Here is an 18,570-nt window from a genome sequence, read left to right on the forward strand (position 1 = left end):
TGTCAGAGGAACCCACTTAAGACGGGCAGCAGCTGGGGACTTCCCGGGCGGCCCAGTGGTTAAGACCCTGTGCTTCCACTTCAGGGGGTGTGGGTTCGACCCCTGATTGGGGAACTAAGATCCTGCATGCTGTGCAGTGCGGCCAAAAGTTAAAAACAAAAACAAAAACAGATGGGCAGCAGTGTGGACTGACAGACATGGCCTCATTAGGTGAGCGGGACTAGGCTGCCAGCTTTGGAGGAAGGGTGGGAGGGTGTTCCAGGCAGGTGCCAGCGTTGGGGAGCATGAAGGCAGGCGCGGAAAGTCCGAGAGACTCCCTGACGGGAGCGCAAGGTACGTGGCAGAGCCGAGGATGGAAGGGACTGAATGCAGGAGGCCGGATGCTGGCCAAGGTGTTTAGGTTTGCTGGGAGAGCCACTGTGATTTCTGAGCAGGGAAGTACAAGATGCAAATAGCATTCTGAGAAAGATTAATCCAGAAGGAACAGACTAACAGAGAGCCTGGATCAGGGGAGGGAAGCAGGGGTGTAGGCTCTCTATTCCTTTTTTTTTTTTTTTTTTTTTTTAAATGTGGACCAATTTTTTTTTTTTTTAATCTTTATTGAGTTTGTTACAGTATTGCTTCTGTTTCATGTTTTGGTTTTTTGGCCACCAGGCATGTGGGATCTTAGCTTCCTTACCAGGGATCGAACCCGCACCCCCTGCATTGGAAGGTGAAGTCTCAGCCACTGGACCGCCAGGGAAGTCCCTTAGGCTCTCTTTTCTAGTCATCCAATACGTACCTGAATGCGCTGTGGTCTTGGTGCCTCTCGGACTATAGTCCGGTCTCCCAGTGCAGCTGAGGGCTGGGGCAGGGCAGTGGGGAGGAGAGACCCAGGGCTTGTTTCCATCCCTTTGTGCCTTTCTTTCGTAAAATGGAAGAAGGGGGAATGTGAAAGAGGGGGGGGGTAGGAAAGGAGACTTGCCACAGGTTTTCGTGGACAGGTCGATTTTAGGGAAAAGTATGTCTGGAAGTCAAGTTCCAGAAATCAATCATCTTAAAGTTATTTATTCCCTCTTCCCCTTTGGAAAGTTTCGTGTTGCTGTAAGCTCTGGGAACTCCGGTTTAGATAACTGGAGTATAACACACTGATCTGTGGGGCATAGTGCTTGTTGCTAGAAATTACATAGGAAATACTCAAACCAGTGCTTCCCACAGTGTGTTCCATAGAACAGTAGTTTAAGGATGTGCTTGTGCAAAGCATTCCCTGTCAAACAAGGGTGAGAGACAGCACATTACTAGATTTGGCCTGACCCCCAAGCTCCAGATTCAAGAGGTACATCGGAAAGTGTGCACTGACATAGGAAAGGCTCTGAGAAGTCCTGAAGCAGAGGGACCTGTGTAGTGTTGTCAGGTCTGCTGTTTCTCACTCGGCAGACCTTGAGGAAGGGACTTTGCGGAATGCATTTGGGAAGTGCCACATTGACCGGCTTAGTCCAGTGAGATTGCAGCAGGCCTGGGAGAAAGAGCCCAAGGCAACTCATTTCAGAGGGAGGGCGAAAAGTTGGAGGGATTATTCTTTTGGGTTTTTTTGGCCATGCCGTGCGGCTTGTGGGGTCTTAGTTCCCCAACCAGGGATTGAACACCTTATATATGTTTTATTCCTATTGTGTTTGCAAGTCTGCTGTCTCCTCTCAGCCATAATCCCTTTGAGGGCAGAGGCCTTGTCTTGCTGCTGTCGTCCCAGCGCCTAGCAAGTGCCCACCCAGCTGTACGTGCAAGCTCAGTAGGAAGACACTGCTCTTTTAAAGTGGTAGCGGGCTCTCTGCTGGGTTCTAGGGGGACAGGTGACTAAGACAGTCCTGTCCCTGTGGAGCTCAGTGAGTGGGGAAGGTTGACCTGTGAACCAGCAGGTGAGAGGGAGATGGGGAAGGGCAGGAGAGGGTCTTCTGTTGTGAGGTGGGGATCTCATCCTCAGAGACGTGGCTCCCGGCAGGCCCTAGCCAGTGCGGGGAGCCAGTGCGGGGACAGCAGCGTTTGCTACCAGCACATCCTGCCGGGCTGGGGAGGGGGAGGTATGTTCAGAAGTGCCCGCTTCCTGCTTCTCTCCACATTCAGTCCAGTGTGGCTGGGGCAGCCAAGGAACTAAATGTCTGATTGTATTTCATTTCAGTTAATTTCCATTTTATAGCTGAAGCAATGTAGAATTTTTTTGGTTAAACACAACTTTATTTTGGGGCAGGACTACGTTTCCCTTTAAATGCTGAAAATAAAGTATCCTAGTTGAGATGTGCTGCGAGTATACAATACATATTGGATTTTGAAGACTTAGTCCAAAAAATGTAAAACATTAATAATTTTTAAAGTGATTATATGTTGACATAGTAATATTTTGGATATATTGGGTTGAATAAGATATATTATTAAAATTTTTTTACAACTAAGTTCAAGCATTTAAGGGTAAGCAGTTCTCCCATGCCGTTCTCTTCCCCAACACTTGTATCTGGGTTTTAGGCAATTAAAATTGGAACAGGTCATCTTTCTCTTTGTTTCCTCCCTTAAGAGATGGGGAGCAGAGGTCAGCTGCTTTTATTCCGTTTGCTAAAGTTGGTTACTACATTAGCAAATCCTATAGAGCCGTATTCCTCATGCAGAGTTAGAGGCCACTCCTAATTAGGTAAATGGAGAGCATTCAGAGTACATCCTGCTTTTTCAGTCAAGAGCGAAGCTTAAAGTACAGAAATGGCAGGTTATGCTTTGGAGCCATGAGGCCAGGGAGCAAGGTCAGGTGTTAGACTCTGCCTTGGGATGCAGCTTCCCCCAGGCGCCGGCTCGGGACCTTCCTGCAGAGGTTGGTGCTTCACTTGGGGAGCTGGCCATCTCTCCCATTCTTCTCCATCTGATGAGTCCTCTGTGCCAGGTGCGGCTGCCTCCGTTACCAAAAAGACAGGGTCGAAAAGAGATGGGAGAACTGAGCAGAAAGAAGAATCTGAACCTTGAGAAGAACTCAGAGCTCAGCAGCTAAGGAAGGAGGGGGTGTGTGTCCACTCTGAAAAGATTCAGCAGAGTAATGCAAAGAAGAGTGAGATTTGGTGCCGGCAGCTTGGATGATGGGGAAGGGTGGGCATGATAACATGTGCCAGTCAGACTCAAACCACGTACCCCCCATTGTCTTGCTTTCAGGAATCAGACCTCCCTTCTTACCATGAGAGTCTTTGGGGGGGTCCTCAACCTGAGGATTGACATTCCCTTGCTGCAGTTCCTGATCACTGGGTTGGTCTCTTCATAGTAGGGGCTCTTATCGGGGGCTGGAGAAGGGTCCATGGATGGACTTGGAGATGTAGGTAAACTCTGGTGTGTACATTTTTATCCAGAGACAGTTTATCATTTTCATCAGATTTTCAAAATGCTTTTGGACCCAGAAAAAATGAAGCAGCCCCCGCAGAGTGCATCCTGCTCAGGCCAGCAGGAATCTCTGCCCGAGCCCTTCTTCATAGGCTTCCAGGACAACCCTCCCACGATTGCATTCTTGCCCCCGGCACTGGAGAAGCACCCCACCCCGCCCCGGGCTGTAGCAGGTTGCCTTTCTATCACCTGCCCCCTGCCCCAGGCTGCCACTGCCTCAGAAAGCCGGGTGATGACCTACCGGTTCCCACCACACCCCTTTCCTAGCAGCAAAACCATTTCTTTCCCCCTGTTTTACAGGTGGAGAAGGAGACCCCTTGGGCAGTATTCTGCAGTTTTCCAGGGACCCTCCTTACACCACCAGGCTGCATGACCCATTCAGAAATGCCCTCCCCTCGCCTAATGTGACCTCCCAGCCACCCTCACAGCCTCCCCCAGCCTGTAACTAGACCTTGGGGTCACCAGATAACTCCTCCCATTCCTCCTGGATCTCATCAAACACAATTTATAAAGATTCAGCCTTAAAATTAAATAATGAAGTTCATGCCCATTGCCTGGTTTCTAGAATTCTAGCTCTCGAAATGCTCCTTCAGTGATGAGGAAAGAGTAAAAGGATAGTTAAGCACAGTTACAGCCACTACACTTCCTTGATACAGAGGAGAGAGAAGATAAAATTTCTTTAAAAAAAAAAAACCCCAAACATTTCTCCCTTAAATGGCCCTCCTGCTGCAAAGGTTGCCCTCCCCTGCGCTAAGCAGTTCCAGTGACGGTCAGCACGCAGGCTCCGGAGGGAGGTGGGCTCGGTCAGATCCCAGCTCAACCCCCTCTGTGGGACCTTAGGCATCACTTCACCTCCCTGCGCCCATCCCTCGTCTTTTCATCTGTGAAGCGGCAACAGTGCCTGCCGCCTGCCACGTCTCCCTCATGGGCTTGTGTAAATCCAGTGGGAAGGTGGTGTACATATTTCAGTCCTGTACTCACAAACACATGTGATAACTGCCAGATCTTACCCAAGTACATGCGTGACGACCGCTGAATCTACCCATTACTGTTAGTGACACTCTGGTGCCTCTCGTTTGGGAGAGAGAACCTCTTGACAGAGGCTGCAGGTTAAATTCTAGGCATACTTCAGAGTGACTGCTGTGAAGACTTTGGGCAGCGCTCCTGCACCCATTTTCCTGGCCTGGAGGGGCCTCAGGGGTTCCCCCCACTGTATGCACTTCAGAAAACCACCTGACTGTTGGTCAGAGGGTACAAACTTCCAGTTGTAAGATGAATAAGTTCTGTGGATCTAATGTACAGCATGGTGATTATAGTTAATAATACTGTATTAGATACATGAAAGTTGCACAGAGAGATGATCTTAAATGTTTTCATCACAAAAAAGGAAATGGTGATTATGTGACATGATGCAGGTGTTAGCTAACGCTATGATGGTAATGATTTTTTTTTTTTTTTGGTAATGATTTTGTAATATGTAAGCGTGTTGTAGACCTTAAACTTACACAATGTCATATGTCAATTATATCTCAAGAAAGACTGCGAAAAACCGAACCAAAAAACTCCAGAAAACCATCTGACCCTGAAAATGTGGTTTCTCTCCCAGCATATTTGCAGGTCGGCGACGCTGGCTGGATGGGGGGAGCTGTATGGACGCACTGGCTACAACTATATTTTCTCAGGTGAGCGTTGAGCTGCACCGTCTTTGACTAAGAACAGGAACCCAGTGGTGGAGAATAGCCACCTAGGGCTGCAGTGGTGTAGGTGGAGGGGCAGCAAGCTGGGGGGTGGGCAAGGGCCCTCCTTTCGTCACCTGAGGAGATGCTGGGGGTGAAGAAGACTGCCAGGCGTGTGGGGCATCGGGTGCTGAGAGAGGCAGGAGCGTGGTCCTTGGGGTGGAGCCGGGGGGAGACTGGTCAGGAAGCACCTGGGTGGAGCCCCTGCCTCGGCCTCGGTGCTGACCGCAGGTTTCTCCCACAGGGGGTGCAGACGACGCCTGGGCAGATGCAGAGGATGTCACGGAGGAGGACTGTGCGCTTCGGTCAGTGCCAGGTGGTTATGGGTCTGGGCTTGGGTTGGGGGCAGGCGTCTGAGCGGTGGTGGCGATTTTCCTACTGACGGTCGTGACGTCATCAGTGGTCCAGGTGAATGGATTGGCTCCCTTCCTCCTGCTGCCAAGTCCACGCCCCTGAAACAGGGTTGTTGAAGTCCACCCTGTAGCTTCACCCGAAGCTGACTTTATGGACTACCTGAGCAGTCTGTGCTCGCCAGGACTGCAGAGAGAGTGCCCCAACCCTGGGGTTCCTGGCGCCCCAGACCCAAAACACAGGCCAGACATCTGTGTGTCTTCAAGCCCCACAGTTTCCAGGGTGCTGACATCTGGCCTACCAGGTGATGCACAGCACACCCGGCCCGAGGCACGGGGCAAGCAAGGACTGTGGTCCCCACATGAGAGATGTGGGCACTAGAAGCTCCACAGCTGTGTGATAGGTGTCATAAGGAGCTTGCTACAGAGGAATGTTTTAGGCCGCCTTAAAGGGAGGGAGGGGGCTGGCTCCCACTCTTCCTACCTCCTTTCCAAATATTTTTAGAAAACGGCAGTAATGGATATTTTGGAAAAGCTCCTTTGCATGGTCTGTACCACATGGAAAGTCTTTAACTGGTGTCAAGTGTCTCTGGAATGCACACCAGCACCCTAGTCAGATCAGCCGCCCAAAATCATGGCTCGGCGCATGAAAAGGCATCTCGCTGTGCCCGGCTTCTGCCCGTTAGTTCCAAGAGCAGTGGCTCTGGCTTGTGCTCAAGAATGTTCGGCTCTTCCCCCGGGATCAGACGACCTCTGCCCCAGCCAGGCTGTCTTCCACAGTGCTCACTGTTGTTGGTGAGGAGTCTGCTGGGGACAGCAAAGCAGTGGGCATTAAAAAAAAAATTAATAGTGCCTGTTTATTCGTTCTGCTTTTGCCTTTATCTGTATGACTGATCAAAAGGCAGCCTGGGGATTAGGAAAATTTTATCTTTCTCTTTGCTCCAGAGGCCTTCTAAGCAGAGGGAATTCACTTGCTAATATTTCACAATCAGTTGATAACATAGCTCTAAAAAGTCCATCTCCCAGTGAGTTTCAATCTGTTACATTTTGAGCAAGTCATATGGCTAAAAACGGTCATAAATGGGGGAAAGGGAGGGGGGTGGAGAGAGAGAAACTCTAATGGAGGCTCAAAGACTCTATCAGCCACTAGCCTGCTGCTTTTTAGAACTCGGAGATTATCTTGAGTCTTCTGGCTTCATGTCAAGCAGTGCCAAAAAGCCCTTTCTCGCCCCAGCTGCAGTTTGTTCCTCTTTGAAATGCGTTGAGGGATAATCTCTTAGAAAGTCACCTTCCCTGGGAGCAGTTGTCCTGTCTTGGCCATCCCTCTGTCTTCTGGAGAAGGGAATCAGAAGTTCTTCTGTAGAACCTAGACTTCCTTGAACGCGCCCCTCAGGCCCCAGACTTTTGTGGATGAATGTGCAGTGCAGCTTCTCCCTCTGGCTCTTTGTTTCAGAAGTTCCGACACGCATCTTTTTGATAAGGTCAGAGGGTATGACATCAAGCTGCTCCGGTACCTGTCAGTGAAATACATCTGTGACCTGATGGTGGAGAACAAGAAGGTGAAGTTTGGCATGAAGTGAGTGCAGGGCACCCCCTGCGAAGTGGGTGGAGGCCGTGTGCTCACAGGCTCGTGGGGTCGGAGATGACACAGAGCAGTTACAAGGGCACACCGCGTGCCCGGCCTCGTGCATCCTCTCCCTGTATCCTCACACAGCCCTCCCCTACAAGGAGGTTCTGGTGTCCCCTCTTGCAGGGGAGAAACTGAAGCCGGAGAGGTTAAGTCACTTGCTCGTGGTGGTGCGGAGAGCACCAAGGGAGCCGTGGGTCTCTAACGTGTGCTCTGCTGCCGCTGCGCCATCTCTGGTAGATTAGAGTCTCTTTTAAAGTGGATCGAAAAAAATCAGTATTTACTCAGTTTTTATGTCCTGTATGGAACAAATCTTCATGCGATAAGGCAAAACTAGAAACAAATGGAACCTGGGTTAGGGTGATGAAATTTTGGGAATTTTTCCAAAGTGTTGTTTATTTTTTATAATGTCCACTTTTAATTATGCCGAGTATGTCTTAGAAAATAAGCCACACTGAGGCTGTTACAGCTCAGCTGTTTGCAGTCACCTGCACATCCCGCTGCTGTCACAGTAGTCCTGCGTCTCTCAGATGCTGTCTGGGAGTGTCCGCAGTGGATGCCGGAGAAGATGGTGGAGGCGAGAGTCCGCCTCAGGGCCCCTTTTGGACAGTGTCTCTGTTATTTTGCTCTTTTCTCACTCTGCCCTCCGGGTCAGGGGGCGGTGCTGCCTTCGCGGGAAGCTTGTTCCGCGGCTTAGGTCCCGTTGCGGGTGCTGTGGTGTCCGGGGGAGTCGGCGTTCTCACCTGGTGACTTGGGGTAGAGGCGGCAGAGCAGTCGCATTTCTTAGTCGTTCGAAGTAAGCCCCCTGGAGGGCATCATTCCTAACACTGAACAGTAGTTTCTATAGCAGGAGGATCATTCGAGCTGTGGTAACGCTTGTGGGGAATGGTGTGCGTGTGTTGTGATGCCGTAACACGTTGTATCCTGTCTTGTAGTGTCACCTCCTCTGAGAAGGTGGACAAAGCCCAGCGCTATGCCGACTTCACTCTCCTCTCCATCCCGTATCCAGGTAGGGGCTCTTTCCAAGGTCTGGTCAAGGGACAGGCTTCCCAGGACTGGGGCTCTTAGAGGCCCTCCTCAGGCCCTGGCCACTTAGGTGCACAGATGCCCCGGAGCCCTCGGGCAGGAACTGCCGTAGCTCAGCATAGCGCAGTGCAGCTCCCGGTCCTTGGCTCTCACCTTAGGGTAGGATGCTGTCCTCGTGGGGAAGGGGGCGGGCTTTCCCCTGGGAGGGGCCCGGGAATGGAGTCCTGGCTCAGGTCCTCCCTACTGCCCTCTTGAGCGAGTTACTTCACCTCGCCCAGCCTCAGGTTTTCTCAGGTGTCACTGGAAGTTGGTGAGGCTTAGCTCAGGGTCTTGTTGTGCGGATTAGGTGAGGTCAGGTTTATCGGCGTGCTCTGTGCAGCTAATGTGCTGTTTCAGTGTGAAATGACATCATTAGTCCTCCGTGTCAGCAACCAGCTATGCTGCGCTGGCTGTTGCCGTGGTGAGGGTGTAAGTGCTCTGTCCCCAGTTGCACGTGGTTGGTGGCCTCACCGTGTCACAGAGCACCGTGGTGAGCACACAGCTGGCTGCATTTGTCTCTGGCACCGACTGCATGCGACCTGTGGCCAGGGCAGTGTTCTCTGCACTGGATACTGAAGCTGCGTTGGTCCAGTTTGTAGCGTTTAAGCTTTCTTTCTGGCAGCACCTGCTTGTTCAAGGAGGTATTAGAGCCCTAACATCAGCACCAAACTTTGTCAACAGATGGCAGGAAGTGGACTCTTTCTCCTTGAAACCTCTCTCCTGTTCCTCAGCAGTAGCACCTGCCTTCAGTCCTGTGCTGGATCTTGTCTCCTCATCTTGGAGCCATGTGGCCAGTAGAGAGAGCAGGCTGGTGACCCCAGGTTGCAGTAGAGCCACGAGGCCTTCTCATGAGAACCTCAAGTTCATCCACTGCCTGGTGGGCAGAGGGTATCCTCATCAGTGTGAGCTGGTGGTATCCAAACCACGACCCCTGTGGCCTGGCTCTCTTACAGTGGCCTCCTTCAGGGTCTCTCCTCACTCTTCTCTGCTAGCTTAGCATTTGGTGGCATGTGGGGCTGGGCGTGCATTCCAGTCCCAGCACTGTGTCCTTGAACAAGTCCCTTAACCCTTCTGAGCATCAGTTTCACCCTGCATAAAATGTGGTTAATGGTGCTTATTCTGGGTGAAGTGCCAGACCTGTCCCTGACAGGTGCTCGCCGACACCAGGCCGAGTGATGGGTGCGTGGGAGGAGAGGCTCGCTTTGGGCAGGTGCAGAACCATGACGATGATGCCATGGGCTCGGCAGCGTCAGAGATGCGTCGAGACAGAGGCGTCCCCAGTGGGGGTCTGCACCGGAGCTTCCCTCAGGTAGCTCTAAGGCTGGTTTTCAGACTAGGCTCCTGACTCTCAGGAGATGCTTTGGGGGTCCCCAGACTGAAGTACTCTCTGCCAAGTGAATGGGAGAGGACTGAGCTGGCTGAGGAACCAGGCGTCAGCTTTCTGTATTTGTATTCAGCTTCTCGGTAAGACTTGGCTTAGAAAAAATTGTTTTGTGGGACTTCCCTGGCAGTCCAGTGGTTCAGACTCTGTGCTTCCACTGAAGGGGCAAGGGTTCGATCCCTGGTCGGGGAAATAAGGATCCCACATGCCGCATGGCAGCGGCCAAAAAGAAAAAACAAAAACAAAAACGCCACACTTTAAAAAAAAGAAAAGAAAAGAAAAAAAATCGTTTTGCTCCAGAACAGTAGCACAATATCCTTTCTGCTGTCGTTGGGCAGCTTGCTAAAAGACTCCTGAAATATTAACTAACACCTTTTGACCCAGTTATTCATTAGGCCATAATCCAGCCAGCTTGGGCCTGAAGATGTTCATCATGTCTGATTATACCAGCCAAACATGGGAAATGTTTTCATTAATCAGAATAATGATGATGTAAATGATGGTACAGCCATCCATAGTAGAACGAGATATTACATAGTCATAGAAAAATGCTTAAGGTGCTAATAAGCAAGGTAGAAAATTAAATAGTACAATCTCAACTGTGTAAGAGAAAAAGTGCTTACACAAAATGGTAAGAAAAGAATATGCCAGAATGGTAAGATGATACCATCTCTCTGTGAATTTTTCCCCCCATTCTTCCCAGAATATCGTGTACTGCATCTGATAGTTGTGTATGGTGTCGAGGGGAGGTTAAGAGGCATCAGTAAAAATCCAGAAGCCTAGGTGGCAGGAGACGCTGTTGCACACCCGGATGAGGGGACAGAGACGCACTTACCTTGCTTACCTTAATTACCTTGCTTCCTCTGCTGATGTTCTAGAATTTCTTTACGTGCCTACATTATTATACTTCATAACAAAATTGCCGTTATCCAGACCAAGTCCTGAAATGCACTCTGCTGCCATTTCAGGGGTCTCTGTTGAGCCCTCTGATGACTTTGAAGCCCAGACAGGAACTGCAGTGGTATCAGTTCTCTGTCAGGCTAACTTAGGCTTAGACTAGCCCTTGAAAACGAGAAGTGTTCTGGGAGCACTTCCTTTAGGGCACCAAGATAGATGGGGCCGAAAACTCTCCAGCATGAGTCTAATTTGCTTCCCTCTTGAGCGAGCGTCCATTCTCACTTCACTTTTGGTCCCATCTGTTTGCCTCTCAACGGGCTCAGAAGCCCGTTCAGATAATGAATGTCAAGGCATTGCCCTGGGTACTGAGGCTGTTTTAATTCTTTCCGTTTCTCACAGTCAGTTGCTTCTGCATTATATGCTGGTCAGAGCTTGGCTTGGAGCCTGCAGTGTTGATTCAAGCGCTCAAGTTTGAGAAAACAGAGCACTTCACGGGAGTTCTGAGGAATGATTGGTGTCCCTCCTAAACCCAGGCTCATAAGCTCAGGGCTTCTGTCTGATATTTATATTTCTTCTTTCTCCCAGTGAGGCACCCAAGAATACGCTGAAGTGTTAGAGCTGAGGATTGATTCCTGACTTCCCCGTCCACAGTGAGGCCTGGGGGATTCGAGTGCAGAAGTGTGTGGGTTGGTGAGAGCCAGGTCTGCAGAACACACAGGCTAAGTCTCCAGACCTTCCTCCACGAAAGAACCTTTCCTTTCTCCCCTGGTGTGGCCCCAGACAGGAGCATGTCCCAAGAGGAGCTGGAGAGTTCCATGTGAATGTTTATGGCCTGTGGCTACTTTGACAGAATTCAGGCAACTGTTTTGTTGCCTTTGGGGACCTCACCAGACTTGGACCTGTGGCCAAAGCCTTGTGCCCTCTGGAGTTTGTGTTGGTCCCGGTGGAGGAACTGAGAGGAGTGCAGGCCTCGTTCTCCCCAGGCTGAGCTGCAGGGCTGCACTGGGGCTCTCACTGCAGCGGTGGCATGAGGATGGCACCAGTATGCTGTCACCTGAGTGCCACTTGTACCAGTGCTGTGCCAGGTGTTTTATACGTATTATTTCATTTCATCCTTAACCACTTTACAAATGAGAAAATCAAGGCTTAGAGAAATTAACTTGTTCACAGTCACAGAGCTACGTGAAAGGCTGAGGTTTGAAGCTGGGAACATTGCCAAGGCGCTTTTCTCTCCACTCCTCTCTCTGTTCCTGAGGTCTTACCCTGGTGGTGTTTCTTATAGTTTTTCTAGTGAATGATACAGAAAGCACATCTTGGCGAGGTTTGTTGGAGAAGGACGTGTCTCTTGAGCGCCTGTCACATTTCAGGCACTGTCCGTGGTCCTTTCTCTCATGTTACGATGTTCGGTCCTCACTGAAAGCCTGCGAGGTTGGTACAGGCAGACCTCATTTTATTGCTCTTCGCTTTGTTACTCTTCACATATCGCATTTTTTACAAACTGAACATTTGTGGCAACCCTGTGTCAAGTCTGTTGGAGACATTTTTCCAGTATTTGTTCACCTCATGTCTCTGTCACATTTTGATAGTTCTCACAGTACTTCAGACTTTTCCATTATTACTCCATTTGTTATGCTGACCTGTGATCAGTGATCTTCGATGTTACTTTCCACCTCACTGTAGGCTCAGATTATGGTCAGCGTTTTTTAGCAATAAAGTGTTTTGGTTTTTTTTTTGGCTGTGCCGTGTAGCTTGTACGATCTTAGTTCCCTGACCAGGGATTGAACCGGGGCCCACAGCAGTGCACCAAGTCCTAACCACTGGACCGCCAGGGAATTCCCTGAAGTATTTTTTATTTAAGGTATTTTTAAAATTTAAGATATATATATTTTTAGACAGAGTGCTATCACACACCCAATAAGCTATAATACAGTGTAAACATAACTTTACTATGCACTGGGAAACCAAAAAATTCGTGTGGCTTGCTTTATTGCGGCGGTCTGGAACTGAACCCTCAATATCTCTGAAGTGTGTCTGCATCAGGAGGGAGGGTGATCCTCCGTAACTAGGTAAGTTGCTGAGAAAGGGCTGCCGGGGCTCAAATTGTAAACCACGCTGTTGTTCTCTGGCTGTTGGCACTTCAGGGACTTGTAGGGCAAAGGGACCTGAAATGAGAGAAAAGTGACAACAACCGGTGAGCACAGACGGAGAGAGGTACAGAGGTGTGCAGGCAGGGGCTGCCTCATCGGAAACGTCTGGGCTAGAAACCCAAGGAGCGTTGGAGGCTCCCGCTCGCCCGGCCCAGTCCCCACTCGTGTCAGCTGGGGCCCACTTTGGAGTGTGTGAGCTGGTGGCCACCCCGGTCCTCCAGCACCCAGGGGCATCTCAGGACACTGGGCCAGGAAGGGTGGTGTCATGACTCTGCCCTTCTTTTCCAGGCTGTGAATTTTTCAAGGAATATAAGGATCGGGATTACATGGCTGAAGGGCTCATCTTTAACTGGAAGCAGGTATGAGCAGTAACATTCATCAGCTTGGGTCTTCTGTCTGTGAAGGGAAACCAGCTAGTAATCTTCTTGGGGAAAACAGCTACCCTTCTCCTTTCTTTGCTCTTCCCTGAATGAGTCTCATTATTGTTCTCCCTCTCCTCCTTGCATGTACATGTTTAAACTCTCACCATATATACTTTTGTCTCCCCCTTTAATTCCTCCCTTTCTGTAAACGAGTTTTCAGGGACAGGGTAGGAGGAGTCCTTCATTTTTGCTCCGCTACCTGTGTGCAGAGCGGGAGCAGCCGTCTGCCCCGCCCCAGTGGGCGGGAGCAGCCCAGGAGCTGCCGGAGGCTGAACACGGTTCACCACCTCTGCGTCAGCCGTCAGCCGTCAGCACTCAAACGGCCAACTGAAAAGCTCCACTTGGCAGCAGTATCTGGTCCCTTTGATTTTTAAGCTGTCACTCCCAGGGTGGCACAGGCATCTGGCCCTGAGAAGGCGAGCACTGTGGGGGGACATCCTGCCTGCGTGTGGTAGCCACAGCTTCAGGGCCTCAACCTGCCTGGTCATCCTGGCTTCTTCTGGTGGCCAGCCTGCGTCTCACAGTGTCTTTCTGTCCCCAGGACTACGTTGATGCCCCTCTGAGCATCCCCGACTTCCTGACTTGCTCTCTGAACATTGACTGGAGCCAGTATCAGGTGAGGGGACCCCTGGTGCCTGCCCCACGAGTCCCTCAGGCAGACACCTGAAGGCCTGGCTTGTGACCTCTGACCTCCTGGGAAAGGAGGAGCTGCTTACCTGTTTAACTCTCCCTCCTGCTTTCTTGGCCCAGAAAATCAAAGCTTTCTAAACATGACTTAATAAAAGATTTGCATCCACCAGGGGGTTCTGTTTCCAGAGGAGGACCTCATGGAGTTTGCTTTTCCAGCTCTGGGATTTAGTGACTTTTTTCATTTTACCTTTTAAATGCGTGTTCCATCAGAGAAAGTGCAGAGCTACCTGACCTGATTTGGTTATAGAAACCTTAAAATTATTTCCACTGTGCTTCTCTCCTCTTCTCATCGTCTGCCATGGAAGGGTCCCCAGTCTTTTTTTTTTTTTTTTTTTTAATTTATTTATTTTTGGCTGCATTGGGTCTTCGTTTCTGTGCGCAGGCTTTCTCTAGTTGCGGCGAGCGGGGGCTGCTCTTCGTTGCGGTGCGCAGGCTTCTCATTGCGGTGGCTTGTTGTGGAGCACGGGCTCTAGGCGCATGGGCTTCAGTAGTTGTGACACACGGGCTCAGTAGTTATGGCGCACGGGCTCTAGAGCGCAAGCTCAGTAGTTGTGGCACACAGGCTTTTTTGCTCCGCGGCATGTGGGATCTTCCCGGACCAGGAATTGAACCGGTGTCCCCTGCATTGGCAGGTGGATTCTTAACCACCGTGCCACCAAGGAAGTCTGAAGGGTCCCCAGTCTTACTGGATGGATCCATCTCTCTACCGTGTTTAGCCCAGTGTATAAGCCCACAGGCCATTAGCAGTGTCCTTGCCACTTGCTTCAACCAGGACAAGTAGCCTCGTTCTTCCCACTGCCTTCCCCATGTCTGTTCCCTCTGCCTGGCTGGCCCTCCCAGCCTCCTCTTGTCTGGCTGACACACTGCCTTCAGGATTTGGCTCGAGTGTCCACTCCAAGAAGAATTCTCTGATGTGCCTCCTCTCCCCCATCCCTAGAGAGGTTGGATGCTTGCATCTACATTCCCATTAATCCGGGCTCTGGGCCCGGCCTGGCCTCTCTCGGTGATCCACACCTACTTCCTTTTCCAAGTGTCCCGTCATGCAAGCACCTCAAACTCAAGCTGCCCAAAATGGGGTTGGCCACAACCCACAGCACCCCCGGGCCCTCCACCATTTACCCAGATGCTCAGACTCGAAAAATGGGGCCTCTTCTCCCCAACATCCATGGCTGGTCCCATCAGTTCTGTAAGTCTCTGCCCCAGGGAAACTCCCCAGTCCTTCTTGCTTCCATCTCTTAGGTCACTGGCCTAATGCAGGCTACCATCGTCTCATGGCTGAGCGTGGGCCCACATTGAAGGGGCAACCGACTGGAAATAGTGAACGTAAAGCATGTGAATAGGGCCTGGCAGAGCGCGATACTCAGATGATGGGGCAGGGTCCTCACTGTCACGCCTTCCTTCAGAGCTGCCACTGACGTTCCTTTTTCCCTCAGGATAAGTCCAAGGACCCTTATGTGGTCCACCCAGCTCCACGTGGTCCAGGCTTGTTCTTGTGACTCACTGGCTGTCCCCTCCCTCTCCTCCAGCTACCCTGACCGCCTCTCCACCCCTTAGGGAAGATGCTCTCCAGGTTTGCACATGCTCTTCTCTCTGCCACAAACACTCGTGTGCTTTCCCTCCCCTTTTCTCACATGCATGTCACCATCTCCAAGAAGCCTTGCCTAAGGGTCCCCATGGGTCAGGCTAGGCTCACCTCCCCAGTTCCATGGTCCTGCAGCGTCTTAGAGGGCTCCTTTTAATTAGCACACCTGCAGCGATTCACTTTGCCTTCCCTTCCCTCCAGCCTCAGGGCTGGAGTCATTGTGTTCACTGCTGTGTCCCAGGGCCAGGCCCACAGTCACGTTCACACCACTGTTTCCCATTGCACGAGCAGTAGTGCATGTGTGGGTGTTGCTGACCTCTGTGTGGCCCGATGGAATTCCATAGAGCTCTGCTTTTTCATTCTGTGCCCGAAGACCCCTTCCAGTGGCAGCTGCTCCTCAAGCTGGCCGCTGACTATGAACAGTCAGTGAAAGAACATTCTACAGGTACCTCCTAGTCCCTAAGCACGAAGCCTTACAGATGCAGAGGTGCCAAAATGGCCTCCGCCCTCACTGGGCTCAGTCTAGGAAAATTCCGAGGCAACAGCATAACCATCACCTGCATAGTAGGGATATTGACCAGTGGCCACAGAAGAAGACTCTGTAGAGAAGATAATGGGGCTGGGCCTTTAAAGGATGAGTAGGAGTTTGCCAGCCAGGGAAAGAGTGCACCAGGCATGGAAACATAAGGCCGATATGTGGTTCTCACCTCTGCACCCGGAGGCTTTGTCACGGCGCACATAGGTTGAGAGAGTCAGAGGTGAGCCTAGATTTTCATGCATTTCCCAGGTCCTCTTCTGTTTCTCACTGGTATCTGAGGAAGTGTTCCTACAGTGCAGTGTGTGACCACAGTCCTGGGTCCAAACCCCAGCTCAGCTTAGCTGTGTGACCTTGGGCCTCTGCCGACCCAGCGCTCCCCAGGCTGTGGTTCCTGCTCCAGCCCTGGGCACGGTGGCCAGCAGTGTCTGCCGCCGTTCCTTGGTCATTTGTGTCCCCTTCAAACAGCTGCCATTGTGGGAGCTGCCCTGCGGGCTCGTCCTTGGTCACCTCCTGCCCACTCCCGGCCGCTGCAGTCCTCCCCCAGCCAGCCTGACCTCCCTGCACACCTGCTGCGTAGCTCCCACCTCTCCTGCTTTTCCTCACCCGCTGGAATCACAGCTCGGAGGAAATCTCTTGGCAGTGGTGTGTCTGACACGTTAAACCAGATGAGTGGAGAGACCCCCGAGCCACCATGGGTAATAAGTTTATTAGCACGGCACTGCAGCGGCTTTCTCTGGAGCTCCTGAAAGTGGGTCAGGACTCTCCAGGGTCCGTGGGAAGGTCAGGTAAATGAGCCTGGTTTAAATTCCTGGGAAAACCATTCCAATTACAGGTGCTGTGTTCACCCTCCCCACGGGCGCGCTCTCGCTAGCTGGCATTCACCGCCCCCTCTGCACAGCCCCGGACACTGAGAAGCAGTCATGTTAAGAGACTGTCCCCAGCTAGGGGGAGGGGGCCGCAGAACTGGGTCAGGCCCCTCCGTGGGGTTCCGGATTCCAAAATGGACTGTTTCTCAGAGGGTCTAGTCTAGACCTTTAGCTTGGGCTAGAACAGAGGTTCCGATCTCTGTGGCTTTTGCTTATTTTTGCTCTCCCACCTCACGGGCCTCCTGTTTTAAAAGATTTTTGTTTACCAAGCAGACTGCATTTGTTACTCATTAAAAGACTATGCAGTGAGTAGCAATAAAAAACGTATGAAACGTGATTGATGAGAAGGTTGATGGTTACCTTAGTTTCTGTGATGTGATGGCCGATAAAGAAATGGCTCTTTCCATTTGGTGACAATGGCCACGGGCTCAAGGCTCTCTGTCGGCTTCTGTTAATTCCCTCGACAGCCGTGCCCGGAGCCCAGGGCTCAGAGGAGGCTAGTGTCCGGCCGCTGCTCGTGGCTGTGGGGCTGTGGGTTGCCCAGGCTCCTGCACGGCTTCCCCTCCCTCACCGGCACGTTGGGTCAGAGCACACTGAGGGAGGGGCCCGTGGGTGAGGGTGCAGGGGCGTGTGACAAGTGAAGTGAGCCTGGGGTACTTGTTTCCCCAGAATAACTCATAGCATTTTATTTTAAAAATGCTTTAAATTCCCATTCTGAGTTAAACACCTATTCATAGAATCCTTTTATTTTTCTTCTCCAACAGAGTTGGGATCTGGTGCAACAAACACAAAACTACCTGAAACTGCTGCTTTCCATAATTAACAGTGACGGTGAGTCTGCCTCTGCCTGCCTCAAGCCATAGGATCTTCTGGGCGTTCCCAGGTCTTGACGTCGCGAATGTGTGTTTACTGGGGCCTTTTGCTCTATGGGAGAAGGATTTGGGGATTCCCTTGTCATTGGCAGATTTATTCCGTGCCCCAAATTATGAACTTGTTACCATCTGAACCACATTCAGCTGGCCTTTGAGCTTTCAGCATCAGCCTTTTGCTGATGTGTTTCTGCACTGGGTCAGCTGGCCTTTGAGCTTTGAGCATCAGCCTTTTGTGTGGGGCTTCAGTGGCCTCTTTTGGTTCAGAAAGGTGAGAGAAAGTCAGTCCTGGCCTCTTCTTGGGCACACGCAAGAGCCCCTGGAGGGCCTGTTCTCCAGAGGGTACTCCAGCCAGTTTGACTGTTTTGATTGGATGAGCCCATCGTGCTCAGTGTCCTAGGGCGGTCTGACTCTGGTTCCTCCATATCAGTCAGGACCTGTGTGGGGTTGCACTTGCTTGAACAAATGGATATGTATTCGTTTATATAACCAAGAAGGCCCAAGAGCAGAGCCAGGTGCCAAATACCACAAAGAATCTCTCCTTGTCTCATACCCACTGTTTAGTTAGCTTCATGGCTGGCAATCGTTCCGGACTTGTTTCCTGCCATCTTAAGCCCTCCAGAAGAGGGAGACGGCCTCTGTCCCAGAGCTCCCGCTCATTGCCTCAGTTTGGATCCAGTGCCCATCCTTGAACCAGTCACTGTGGCCAGGTTGGCAGAAACATCACGTGCCTGCCCCTGGAGCTAGGCCATGGTTCTGGGGTGGCCTGGCTCTCACCCCAGGCCAGGGCGGTGGCACATCCCCTTCTCATCAGCCCGTGTTTGCTTCTCTCCTGGGCCTCCCATTCCATGTTCCTGTGTAGATGACAGCGGACTGCTGGTACACTGTATCTCAGGCTGGGACCGGACGCCCCTCTTCATCTCTCTCCTGCGCCTTTCCTTGTGGGCTGTGAGTATGGACGGGCTGGGCCGTGGGGTCAGGGAGCATTCAGAGGCCCTTCCAAGATGTATTCTCTA

At 51.3% G+C, this 18,570-nt stretch overlaps 1 protein-coding gene across 8 annotated transcripts in view; it reads left to right on the top strand.

Annotated features, from left to right (window-relative positions):
• The window catches only part of MTMR14 (myotubularin related protein 14), a 42,936-nt gene that overhangs the window by 8,322 nt on the left and 16,044 nt on the right, over positions 1-18,570 (top strand). For 6 of the 8 annotated variants that reach the window (XM_036870294.1, XM_036870297.1, XM_036870296.1 and 3 more), the window contains 8 exons: positions 4,991-5,066; positions 5,365-5,425; positions 6,924-7,046; positions 8,033-8,106; positions 12,876-12,946; positions 13,551-13,625; positions 17,450-17,516; positions 18,417-18,502. In XM_036870294.1, coding sequence (XP_036726189.1) covers positions 4,991-5,066; positions 5,365-5,425; positions 6,924-7,046; positions 8,033-8,106; positions 12,876-12,946; positions 13,551-13,625; positions 17,450-17,516; positions 18,417-18,502 — 633 coding nt within the window. The remainder of the gene's footprint in view (positions 1-4,990; positions 5,067-5,364; positions 5,426-6,923; positions 7,047-8,032; positions 8,107-12,875; positions 12,947-13,550; positions 13,626-17,449; positions 17,517-18,416; positions 18,503-18,570) is intronic. The other 2 variants (XM_036870295.1, XM_036870300.1) reach the window with 1 other exon arrangement.

The sequence above is a fragment of the Balaenoptera musculus genome, chromosome 11, assembly GCF_009873245.2.
Source record: "Balaenoptera musculus isolate JJ_BM4_2016_0621 chromosome 11, mBalMus1.pri.v3, whole genome shotgun sequence".
Taxonomy (NCBI): domain Eukaryota; kingdom Metazoa; phylum Chordata; class Mammalia; order Artiodactyla; family Balaenopteridae; genus Balaenoptera; species Balaenoptera musculus.